Raw genomic sequence first — 13,872 nt, forward strand, 5'->3', positions numbered from 1 at the left:
TAATCAAAAAGTATCAGAAATACAATTATAGAGCATTCAGCATTTTGTATTTATCCAGAAACGCTGTTTCTGGATAAATACATTACTGTATGAGTTAAGTTCTATTCCGTTTTATGCCTCTTTCCTTGTAGGTTTGAAATGTCCCATGCTCCTGAATGCACCATAGCTTTCTGACGCTCGCGAAGGTATGACACTGGTCTATGAACGCTGTGCTGTGTAGATGCACGTTTGATCTTCCGCTTAAGACAAAGCTTTGCAGTTTCAAAACTCACGTCGGCTCTCTCAGCTTATTGTTGTGTGTGAATGACAGGAGACCACAACAACTAAATCAGCCGTACCTCGGATAAAAACTTTGGATTTAATGTTGTTCATATCACCCTGCGACAGACTGGCGACCTGTCCAGGGTGAACCCGGCCTCTCACCCGGTGAATGCTGGAGATAGGCACCAGCAACCCCCCTTGCTGGTGCCTATTAATTTAAGAACAAGTAACTGCGCTGGTCACATTTTAATCAGTTTTCTTCGTCGATATTCAGTTGTACAGAGCGAGGCGCGCTCCCGCGACAGGGGATGCATATCTCGACAGGGATGCACTTCATAACACTGGTCTGTGTTTTGATCGGAAAAGTAGCATCTCGGTCGGAACAAGGAACCCAATCACTCGTTAATGTTGCTCTCAGTGGAGACAGATGCAAAGGTGATTTTTGAAATGTATAATCGGGAAAATGTAGGCGGCGGCAAGAGCTGCTATAGATGCCGATTTGCCGCCGTTGACCGGCTACTTTTGACTGCCCTGCCAGATGTCCCAGATTTCCGGTGACTGATCCCATTTGGATGCCGTTGAAAGCTGTACCCGATTTCAGTGTATCATGATGGAGCAGTATTTATCCCGGTCTTGCTGCTGTCCCGACATAGTAGAGCTTTGCCGAACGGAACCTTCCATGCCCCATCAGCAGTTCAAACAAAACAAAACAACCTCCAGTCAGAGATTCTGTGCCTAGCAAAATCAGAGACGTCCCCAGCTTTCATTAGAGAAATCAAATCTGGCTCCGTTTAAGGAGAAAATATAGGAGAAAATAACGCAAGTGACGCGGCTTAAGGGCATGTTTTTAAAAGGGTAAATTTACACCAGATGCTGCAAAGTGCGCTTCACATCTGTGTGATTCTGCGGAGAGAAGAATTTGAGTCATTGGTAAGTAATTTAAGAAAAATTAGTTACAAGTAATATATGGTAATTTATCTTGTTTTGATCACCTAAAATTCAGTGTCTTGATCATATCTGACAACATTTAGCTTGTCACAACTACAGCATCTATGGCGCTTTATTTTCTAACATTTTTATTTTGGGATACTTTCGGAAGTGAACTTTGACACAGGATTTTGTTTTCCCATTTATTCCCTGCCAAACAGGAGCGTTTACGCATCTGAAATTAGAACTTCAATCTAATTTAGGCGTTGCGTACCATGAATATGCATGTTGTACAAGCGTACTATACCTCTGGTGTACGTTTATTGATTAAAATGAAAACCTAATCTAAGCGTAGGACTCGCGAATGCTCCTTTACTGGGCTTACGCACCACAATGTATCCAGTGTGTTTCCTCCTCAACACCGCTCTCCTCTGAGAAGGGAGAGCTATCCGTCTCTGCCGGGAGAACAAAGGAGTGGGACTACACTGCTCTGTTTTTAACATAAGGCCAAAATAAACAGAACTTTTATATTGAATTAACTTACTTGATTTTTTTGTTGTTTGCGTAATTCTCCAAATATCCATTTAGCGGAGTGGCTTCGTTGCTAACCAAAGTCCTACTTACACATTTTAACAGACTTTACATAAAATCGGACAGTAAGCACAATGGTAATCATATATAAAGCCGCACCATCAATTTTTGAGAAAATGTAAGGATTTTAAGTGCGCCTTATAATCCAGAAATTATCGTACATTTCTATAGTACCCAGTGGCGGCTGGTAAAAAAAAAATCTTGGTGGAGCTGGCCAATAGATTTCCCTGCCTAACCCATTACATGCATTCAAATTAAAAGTCGGAAAATTACTACGATTCCACAATAAGCATTTAATTAATTAAAAAAAACATTGTTCACAAAGTATTATTTTGGTGTTTTTGTCTTATTAATCCTTTTCACAGACTCATGCCAGAGGGTTTGCATACATTATACATGTACGTATATTATTACGAAACGAACGTTTACGTCTTGACTTAAATATATATCCTAATTTTTTATTCATATAATTATTTAGGTAGAACAATGACTAGTGCAAAATTAAGTTGTATTTACCAGAGGTGAAGTGTAGACTGCAAATTCTGTTGTGGTATGATGGCTCCCACAGTTGATTGGGATTGTCTGACTGCATCCTTTTCATTGAAATTATCCATTTCTTTCTTCTTTCTTCGTCCTTCAGTAAACGAAAGAAACGTACATCCGACAATTTTGAATGCCTCTGTGTGCAACCGGGAGCACAACAAGTCGTAGGCATTGTTTAGATTCCAAAAATAAACTAAAAGTTCGCTCTAATTCACCCATTTTGTCACGCTGGTAGGCAAAAACAGTACTGTTTTTGCCTACCAGCGTGACCCGGATGTAGCTTGTGACGTCACGCGTGAACTGGTCTATACACCTATCACTGTGTAGCAGGGGCAAAGATTCCAGTAGCCCCAAAGCCATTCATTTTGCCGATGCTGATTGGCCGAATATTTATAAATTTTCCCTAGCAACAGTATACGATTGGTTATTTCGCTACACTTGTGGGGCTCTTTGAGTGATAGCCCCACAAGAGAAATGATACGTTCTGTCGGTGGAAATGCACTGTTAAATGAGAGTCAATTAGTAGAAGTGTTTTAATAATTCTTATTAAATGTAGCCACGTACTATTAAGTAAAAACTGACATTAATAATACTTTTAAAATCTATATATATTTTGACTTTCACCCTCCACATCTAGGGAGGGCAGCGCCCGAGAGCCCCCTATGGGCCAGCCGCCACTGATAGTACCCATTGTCATCTGTATCCAATTTGCTTCAAGTTTGGTTTCTCTTGGACATCCTAAACGCACTATTCACCCTCTCCATGTCGATGCAGAAAATTCCAGTCAATAGACTGTTTACCAGTTAAAGCATGGGACCACAGCAATGCTATGAGAATAATGCATTTGACCAGTCGGATGGAATCTGACATCAGCCCATTTTCCATTGATAGCCCCAGAACTTGAAGAAGTCCGGTCAACAAGGAAAAATCCTGTGGAGGCTCAATAGTAGTTTAATGAATGATATTAAATTTGATAACTTTGTAGAAAAAGAATTCAAAGAATACATGGATCACAATAACAAAAATGATATTTCTCCAAGTATTTTATGGGACACAGCAAAAGCTGTTGTTAGAGGGACGTTAAAGGTATAGTATGCAACCGGGGTTGATTTTCCAGCGAGGCTCCGCCCAGAGGGCGAAAGTAAAAGTGCACTGTCATTAAGATGCTCAGCTGTTCTGGTTTCTCCGTGAAGCCAGGCGTGGTTGTTTTGAGCTTAGCAGACAGGCGAACGCAACGAAAAGTCTAAAAAACGGCAGTACAAACAATGACTAACAGTGAAAGTATGAACATCAGGGTTTCCCGCAGCGCTATCTTGGCGAGGCGGCCGCCTCACCAAACTCACACTACCGCCTCGCCAACATAAAAAAAAAAAATTATAATAATAAAAATTCGATATGCTTGCATGTTTATTTGATGTTAACACGCGGTTCTTTGTTGCTTTCGCGCGTGCATATAGTGAATGGCAGGGCAAAAACACATGAAGCTCTCGCCGTAAAGCAGGACCGACTCTCGCGGTCTTGCACGAGACTTCTGAGCCTGTGGGTGCGGGCCGAGGGCTCTTGCAATTGCAAGTACGGTAAGCACAAAGACATTTCAGGTATAACTATTGGCGATACGGCACACATTATATGTTTGTATGCAGATGATGTTTTCCTAACGTTATCTAACCAATACAATATTTGTATAAAATATTTAGGCGTGCAAATACCCAAAGATTTATCTACCCTATACGAATACAATTATGTCTCATTAACATCAGAAATTAAGGCTGATTTGCAACGCTGGTCATTATTGCCTATGAATATGTACAATCGGATAGATATAATAAAAATTAATCTTTTAGGTTTCTTTACGTATTTCAGTCACTCCCTGTTTATGTACCCCCCAAGCAATTCAATGATTGGAACAGGATAATTTCGAAGTTTATATGGGGTAAACAAAAACCGAGAGTAAAATTTCAGACATTACAATTGAGAAAGGACAAGGGTGGACTGGGCTTACCATGCTTGGAAGATTATTATCGAGCAGCTCAGCTGCGGGTTCTGATTGGGTGGTGTGATCCTGCTTGTGAGGCTAAATGGAAAGAGATAGATCGGTCCTACTGTGAGATACCCCTTCAATCACTGCTTGTAGACCTATCTCAAATTAAAAACTTTTAGATGCAGACCAAATCCCTACATGGCAAAAAGTACCATTAGACACATGGTATAAATTACTTAAAGACGATAAAATCGAAAGAAGCGCCCGCATTTTGAGGTGGCCAGCATACGACACAAATTTCCTACCTGCAAATATAGATAAGAGATTCACACAATGGACACATACTGGCCTAACGGGTTACTGGAAGATTTTAGACAGAAATGTACTGAAAGATTACCAGCAACTTGTGGGAATTTATAATTTGGAAAAACCGGACTTTTTCAGATATCTCCAGTTAAGACACCACTATGACAGAAATATAAAGTTTGTAGGAGAGGAGGACCTGGGCCTAGTTAATATCCTTTTGGATTCATGTAAAGGAAATGCTCCAAAGAAACAGATATCCAGACTATACTCATGTTTACAAATGGGAAGAAATCTTCATACAACATATATTAAGGCTAGATGGGAAGCGAAAAAGAAGCGAAAATATTAATAACTGAGGAGGACTGGTTAAATATATGCAATGCTGTCACAGTTACTTCCAGCTCAGATTTATGGCGAGAATTTTCATGGAAGAACTTGGTACGGTTTTTCATTACACCTAGTATTAAGAGCAAACAATGTATGGACCCTGACAGGGCTCAGTGCTGGAGGAACTGTGGGAATATGTCAGCGGGACATTTCCATATTTTTTGGGACTGCACTAGGATCACAGCCTACTGGACAGAAGTCACAAGAGAAATGAACAATGTCATGGACCTGAACTTGACGTACGATTTCACTGTATCTTACCTATGTAATCTACCTCAAGGACTGAGGAAATCAGATAGATACCTCCTATTAATATTATTGGCAGGTGCGAAAAAAGCTATAACCCGCAAATGGTTATGTGCGGACCCCCCTTTGATCCTGGACTGGAGGGATATTATCAAGGAAATATGCATTATGGAAAAACTGACTTTCTCATTAAGACTGGCTGTCGAGAAGTGTAAGAAATACTGGGCAAAATGGGATCTTTATCTAAAACGGAATATATTGCAATTTAACACTTACCATGTGTTTGTCGCTCTCATTTACTCAGTTGTTTACTGGTCTGTACTCTTTGTAGTTTTCTTTCTGATGTAGTGTCCTTTGTTTACACTAATTGCTCGGACTGTTTTGTTTTGTTTTTGAGCTGTAATGTTCTGTTCTTTGTCTGTTATAAAAGAAAAACAATTAAAAATAAAGTATAAAAAAACCCCAAAAAAAACAAGGAAAAATCAGTGGCTCATTAGCTATAACTACAACAAATATTTTTGTGGTTATTTTAATGAATTTAGCGTTAATCAATAAAAGCATAAATTGTCGTCTGGATCACTGTGTATGGGGGCGGCCATTACTGCCCAAATATGGGTAGTAATGGCCACCTGACATTAGCCTGACGTAGTCATACTCAATTCTAGTTAGAAATTTGAGTCTGATACTGCTCCATGGAGCTGTGATTATGGGGCGTGTTTCGAACGAACCAGGAAAAAAAATGCCTCTGCACTCAATCGGATAGACCTACAACCAATCAGAGCAACAGAGTGTGTGACGTATGTTAGGAGACGCATAGTTGTTGTCAACAGAACTCAACTGCACGCTGGAAAAGAAGTAGCCTAGAATAAGAAGATGAGCGTGAACGATTTTTGCCGGTGTTGCAAAAAGAATGTAAGGATACAAGGAGTCATTCAACACACAAACCTCATTTTTCAGAAAAACAATAAAGGCGAATGCACATACGAACAAGTTCTCCGTTTAGGATTACAACTTTACAAAACGTCAAATAAATCGCATCGCATTTGTCGGTCCTGTCAGAACGTTATAACACGGTTGGAACACAACATGCTTGTGTTAAAAAAAATGGGCAGACGACGAAGGAGACCAGCATGAAGAACCATCTTCATCTGACCAACGGAACCAGCTGATAAATTAAACTTTTGCCGAATCCTGTAGGAAGGACGCCAAAAACATCTTTCTTTTTAACAAATGCCTTGATCGCGTCTCTCTGTTCCTCTTTTAAAATTAATTTGCTGTCGATATCTTCTAGAACAGACCTAATAGCAGAATCTACACACCTCAACTCTCCAGCGGCAGCCATCGTTGTGGTAAACGAATTCAACCCAAGCGCGCTTTGTTGACGTGGTTGATTACGTTACTGTTGATCATCTGTCCATCATCGTATAAAGCCCACCCTGACAATTTGATTGGCCCGCCAGATATTGGGCGAGCATTCTCGCGCTACTTTTGAGCAATGCCAGACCGAACTTCCCGACCTCAAACGTTGTGGGCGGGACTAAGTTCGGAATGGCACCCAGGCTAGCCTGACATAACATCCTGTGACGTCTCTGTGCGGTGAGGCACTGCGCTTTACCAGCTAAATCAATAGGAGCTGTTGTAAACAGCTGCGATTAACAACAATTACTTTGGATTTCCAGAGGACTTCACCATTGAAATTCGCGAGAGCTATTGTTGAAGCAACAATGCACACGTGCATGGCAGTTGGATGTAACAATACATCGCGTAAAAGTGGAAAAAACTGTTTTTTCACTTTTCCCATTCATGATCCACCGGGTTCTTTTGTTGGAATACCTACCTGAAGAGAGAGGATTTGCCATCCAACTTCTGGCCAGAGAGAAACAACGTCATATGCAGCCAACATTTCAAAGAAGAATGTTTTGAACATGACATGAGAGCGAGGATTTTTGGTAGGTTATTCTTTCTTTTAATGTAGAATTTGCTGAAACATTTGTTTACCGAGCAGCGGAGGGATACGACACACTTAGAAAGCATGCTCACTGCTGCAAAACCCACTTATTTTATGCAACTTTGGTCTTATTTTTTCTTAAGTCACTTGTAAATTTCATGAGTTGTGGGTTGCAGGTTTTTTGGGCTTGTTTCTGAAAGTGAAGTCGATTGTTTGGGGTCTAAACTAAGTGACGCCGTAATATCCCTCCGCCTCATAACGCACTGCGGCTCATCCTGACGGCAGCAGAGAGAAAACTCAGAAAGAGCCGATGTGCCCGTATTTTCTGCAGTTCACGGCTGTAATAACTGATGATAACTGCTGAAAGTAGATTAGGCGGTGCAGGTCACCATTTTGAGCAGAGATTGGTTCTTGCAAAACAAGATGGAGAAAGCCCAACTGGTTTTGCAGCTGCCCTAGGGCTTTCACGATAAACAATTTCCCCCTTGTGTTTTCTTCTCTCCCTGAGACTGGATGACAAAATGTTTCAGTATGGTGCATTGTTGTCTACTCTAGGGCTGCAACTAATGATTATTTTTATAGTCGAATTTGATTCAGCCTAAGTTTGTGAAATACAGAGATAACAAATTAATAAGCATGAAATGATGGTCTATCGGTTGGGATTCTGCAATGTTCTCACCAAGTAAAAAACCCATCCTCGGAACAAATCTCAGCCCAAAATGGTGGATTATTGCCAGTTATTGCAACGGTAAGATGCAGATAATACGGGCAAAGTTGCTCCCTCTGCATTTACTTCTGCAGGCTCCAATGCCAGCCTACAGTAGGGCAGAGGACCAGCAGGGCTGCAGATGGAGACACCAAGACTGCAGATGAGTTGAACCCATTCTTCACTCGGTTCGACTCCCCCCACACTGGCCCCCTCCTTGCCCTCAACTCTCCACATGTCTCCAACCACCAGCGCTCCAGAGACCTACCATCCCCCCCACCGCCACTCCGATCAACGACTGACCCATCCACACCTTCAGCCCTACCTTCCTCCCCCCTCACAGTCACACCAATGCAGGTGAGAGGACAGCTGACGAGGCTGAAACAAAGGAAAGCCTCAGGACCGGACGGCATCCCCCCCAGGCTGCTGAGGACCTGTGCAGATGAGCTCTGTGAGGTCCTCAGCTACATCTACAACCTGAGCCTCAGCCTGGGGGTGGTGCCCACCCTGTGGAAGACCTCCTGTGTGGTACCGGTTCCCAAAACGCCGCACGCCAGGGAACCGGCCGACTTCAGACCAGTCTCCCTGACCTCCCACCTGATGAAGACCATGGAGCGCCTCATCCTAGCTCACCTGCGCACTGTGGTGAGCCCCACCCTGGACCCGCTGCAGTTTGCCTACCAGCCCAACATCGGAGTAGAGGATGCCATCATCTACCTGCTGCAGCGGGCGCTCACCCACCTGGAGCGCTGTGAGAGTCATGTTCTTTGACTTCTCCAGCGCTTTCAACACCATCAGGCCGGTGCTGCTGAGGGGGAAGCTGGAGGACGCTGGGGTGGACAAACATCTGGCTGACTGGACCATGGACTACCTCACTGACCGCCCTCAGTACGTGCGGCTGCACGGCTGTCAGTCAGAGGTGGCACTCTGCAGCACCGGGGCCCCCCAGGGCACCGTCCTGTCTCCGTTTCTCTTCACCCTCTACACCTCAGACTTCACCTACAACACAAACAGCTGCCACCTTCAGAAGTTCTCCGACGACTCGGCCATTGTGGGCTGTGTGTCTGAGGGGAACGAGCTGGAGTACCGGTCGGTCATCATGGACTTTGTGGACTGGTGTGAGAAGAACCATCTGTGCTTAAACACCAGTAAGACCAAGGAGATGGTGATCGACTTCAGGAGAAGACCCCCACCTCACTCACCTGTGAACATCCAGGGGCATGACATAGAAACTGTGGAGAGTTTCAAATACCTGGGTGTTCACGTCAACAATAAGCTGGACTGGACACATAACACCGACGCCCTGTATAAGAAGGGCCAGAGCCGGCTCCACCTCCTGAGGAGGCTGAGGTCCTTTGGAGTGAGCCGGCCTCTGCTTAAGACCTTTTATGACTCTGTGGTGGCCTCAGCCCTCCTCTACGCTGTCGTCTGCTGGGCTCCTGGCAGCGCAGAGCGGGACAGAAAGAGACTGAACAAGCTGGTGAGGAAGGCCACTTCTGTCCTGGGCTGCCCTCTGCACTCTGTGGAGGAAGTAGCTGAGAGGAGGGTGTTGTCCAAGTTCACATCCATCATGGACAACACCTTCCACCCCCTGCACCAGACTGTAGAGGAGCTGAGCAGCTCCTTCAGTGCAAGACTTAGACATCCTGTCTGTAAAAAGGAGCGCTACCGCAGGTCATTTATTCCTGCTGCTATAAGATTTTACAATGCTGCACTGTAACTGCAACTGTGACCATAACTGTAACAATTAATGTGCAATAACCAAGGTGCAATAATCTATTTAATACACTGTCCTACAACCCGTGCAATAATCCTGATGTAGTGACTTCTGCTGCTATCATCACCTGAACATAAGTCAGCCCACATGTATGTATGTATGTACAAATGTATACAATGTATATGCACATACATACGCGTAGGTGCGTATGTAAGTAGGCGCATAGATATATGTATATATTTGAGTATATAGATATGTTTATATATATATATATATATATATATATATATATATATATATATATATATATATATATATATATATATATATATATATATATATATATATATATATATATATATATATATAGACCACTAAGAATGTAAATGAGACATCATATGCCCATTCCTATTTCCTTTCCTTTTTTTGGTATTCTTTCTGATCCATTGTATATATGAAGATTCACTGTATATAATTGAATGCACCTTCCCTACTCTGCACCTTCTTGTATGAGCCGATGTGACGAGTGAATTTCTCCATTGTGAGATCAATAAAGACTATCTTATCTCTTATCTTAAGAGACCCATCCAATATGGCGGGAACGCAAAATGCATCCAGCACATAATGAGGCGTTTACGTATATAATGTCTATGCTTGTGCTCTGGAACTGTCACACTACTGCCACCTTCTGGGAAAAAGTGATCCAGGCTTTGCACTAGCGTATTTCAGCGTAATGGACCGTCGCACTGAAAGTTGTGAAAGATACGCTGAAGTTAGACCATTGCGCACATTTTTTATGAGCATACCGGTCAGTACGACACAACACTGGGTGACATGGTTTCTTGAGAGCAATAAAAGTAAGTAAAGCTCTTGAACATGCATCAGATCTGTTATAAACCACCCAAAACACATTAGCTACACTCGCTTTTTTATTCTGTCATTGCTGATAATTGTGTGTAACTGTGTTTACCACCGTAGTGTCCGAATTTCCAAACTGCGGGACAATTAAGGAATTCTTATCTTATTATATTATATTTCGGTTTTAATCTAAAAGTAAATGTTGTATAAAATTACGCGTAATTAACAAAACTACTAACTTCAGTGCCTTCTTCTTTCAGCCATTAGTGCATGGAGCTGCAGACATGTGAGAAGGTCATGTGATTGCCTTTTGCTGCAGCCCTAGTAAACTGCATGTGATTTAAGCTGTTTACCACAAAAAGTGAAAATTTGAGACCGCAGCAATGTTTATATATTTTTAAACGACGGGTCGGCGCATTCATATTTGCGTCTACAATTTTTCATTGTCGACATTAATGTTGAATAACCGTTGCAGCCGTAATTATTGATATAATAATACTATTAGGGAAATATCATATACACAAATCTAAAATTACTCATGCTTCTTTTTTGGGGTTTAAAATAGAGTCTGAACAGTACATTGTAAACATCTTTAATACCAACGAGAATGCTGCAAAAACAGTTTAAAAAAATGACCCAGTATTTCAATGTAGCTGCCATTTTAAGGTAATTAGCTCAACCCAAAGCACCAAAAGTCAGTAACTATCTCCCTTACGCCACGTTGTTATACTTGCAGTAACAAAAAATTTGGATGTTTTACAAAACATATAAATAAAACTTAATCCGAATGTTACATAGCATGAAGAATAGTGGCGTACATTGGAGCTCAGCATTATCCGCAACCATGTTTCGGCATCTAACCGCAACTTTGAACATTTACTTACCTGGAAGTTAAACACTTGCACAGGCAAAGGCATCTTGCGATATTTGTCTGTATTCTTACTTTATTCTAGGTACAGACCGGATAAAGTAAAGAATACAATGTATGACATCAGCAGGCCTCGGCAACAAACGAGCCTCTATCGTCTTCTACTTCCTCCTCCTCTTCCTCCTCCTCGTACGTCTTCTTCGTGTGTTTTGTGCCTACTGCTATTCATTAGGTTGCATTACCGCCTCCTCCTGGTTCATCTGTATGGTGCACAAAAATACAGCATGTAACCTGTCCTGGGCGGGAGGGTGGAGAAATCGGCTGCTGCTGCTGCTTCTTGTCTTGTGTCGCTGCCTGCAAATCTTCATCATCCACCAAAGTTCGTCCTGTAACAATACCATGGCTGTTTGTCCCGTCATCTACTCTTGACCTTTTCTGTTGATTTTTTGGGCCGAAATATGACAAAATACTTTGGGAGTGGGTATTAGTTTACTTTAACCGTTTCGAGCAGAAAACATATTAATACTCTTTAAAAACAGACAACAAAAATTAAACTAACAAATGTGAAGGAGATTAGGGCTGTCAAAGGATTAAAAGTTTTAATTTGAATCGATTAATCACATAATGTCGATAGTTAACTCGATATTAATTACAAATTAATTGTATGTTTTATCCTTTTATTTCTGATAGTGTAATAGCCTGTTTGGGCATTTTAATATACAATTTTGTAATAAATGACACTAATAAAATACATGCTTGTACAAAAATATTTTTTGTACAATATTTTTGAGAATTGGAATGAAAACATCCTAGTGCCAAATGTTAAACTCTGGACTATAATGGCTAAATTACTAATCATGACACCCTGATGTTTACATAATGTGTAAATAAATTTGTAAATAAATACCATGCCAATATATTTTTTTGCCTCTTAAACAAAGATAGACATGGTATTAGGCATATACATATAAATGAATAAAAAACATTACATTTACATTTTAATAAAGTCATACGTTTTATTGTTCGTTTTTTCACTCTCTCTCACACACATCTAATTCTGAGCTTTCACACAAAGAACAATATTTTTGCTTGCTGTTTATATCCGTATTCATAGAGTTTAAGCCTGGAAAAAGGTTTTAAATTTCCAGGTCATTCCAGTCTTACACTTTGCTTGCAACTTGGCAGAGACTGTTTAGCAACTGTTTAGTAACTCCAGGTCCTTTGTTTGGCAACGTAATTCAGCCTTAGTTTGTCAAATACAGAGAAAACAAATTAATGAGCATTAAAGTACGGTTTATGGGTTGGGTTTCTGCAATGTAATCAGCATGTTAAAAACTCATCTTCAGAGCCAATGTCTGCTCAAAATGGTGATCTGCACCAAGTAATCTACTTTCAGCAGTTATCACCGGTTATTGCACCGTAAACTGCAGAAAATACGAGCAGAGTTGCTCTGTCTGCCTTTACTACTGTCGGCTCCTATGGCGGAGGGATATTTCAGCTGGATACAAAGTGTCTAGTCCAGGCAGGTCTCTTAATAACCGCTGTTTTCGTCACTTATTTTAATTCAATTCAATTAAATTTATTTATATAGCGCCAAATCATGAAACATGTCATCTCAAGGCACTTTACAAAATCAAGTTCAATCATATTATACAGATTGGGTCAGATTATACAGATTGGTCATAAATGTCCTATATAAGGAAACCAGTTGATTGCATCAAAGTCCCGACAAGCAGCATTCACTCCTGGGGAACCGTAGAGCCACAGGGAGAGTCGTCTGCATTGTACATGGCTTTGCTGCAATCCCTCATACTGAGCAAGCATGAAGCGACAGTGGGAAGAAAAACTCCCCATTAACGGGAAGGAAAACCTCCGGCAGAACCTGGCTCAGTATGAACGGTCATCTGCCTCGACCGACTGGGGTTACAGAAGACAAAAAAGCACAGAAGCACACATTGATCTAGTAATCTGTTCTACATTAGATGGTAGTAGCGGGTGAGCCGTCTTCTCTGGATGATGTCACAGTTAACAGAACGCCAGACCAGGTGTACCTACTATGAAGAAAAAGAGAGAGAGCAAAAGTTAAAAGCTGAAATAATGACAGTCATTTCAATGTAATACAATGCAAAACTGGAGAACAGTAGACTGAAGAACAGTAGAAATCAGTAGAGTGAGAAAATTAGACCCTGATGTCCTCCAGCAGCCTAGGCCTATCACAGCACAACTATAGAGATAGCTCAGGGTAACACGAGCCACTCTAACTATAAGCTTTGTCAAAAAGGAAAGTTTTAAGATTAGTCTTAAAAACTTTCCCGTGTCTGCCTCACGGACCAAAACTGGGAGTTGGTTCCACAGGAGAGGAGCCTGATAGCTAAAGGATCTGCCTCCCATTCTACTTTTAGAGTAGAATGGGAGGCAGAATTTTAGAGCCCAAATAAGCGATTTCACTTTCAGAAACGTCCCAAAAAAACCGCAACCCGTGACTCATGAAATTTACAAGCGCCTTTTGAATAAAACAAGCCCAAAGTCGCAT

The 13,872-nt window shown here is 41.5% G+C and overlaps 1 protein-coding gene across 1 annotated transcript in view; it reads right to left on the reverse strand.

Moving 5' to 3' along the window:
• gps1 (G protein pathway suppressor 1) overlaps positions 1-11,549 on the reverse strand; it is a 69,734-nt gene extending 58,185 nt beyond the window's left edge. Inside the window, exon 1 of the mRNA XM_012856952.3 lies at positions 11,356-11,549. Within this exon, the coding sequence (XP_012712406.3) occupies positions 11,356-11,388 (33 nt within the window). The 5' untranslated portion in view covers positions 11,389-11,549. The remainder of the gene's footprint in view (positions 1-11,355) is intronic.
• Between the last annotated feature and the right edge of the window lie 2,323 nt (positions 11,550-13,872).

Source organism: Fundulus heteroclitus, unplaced genomic scaffold (assembly GCF_011125445.2).
Source record: "Fundulus heteroclitus isolate FHET01 unplaced genomic scaffold, MU-UCD_Fhet_4.1 scaffold_139, whole genome shotgun sequence".
Lineage (NCBI taxonomy): Eukaryota > Metazoa > Chordata > Actinopteri > Cyprinodontiformes > Fundulidae > Fundulus > Fundulus heteroclitus.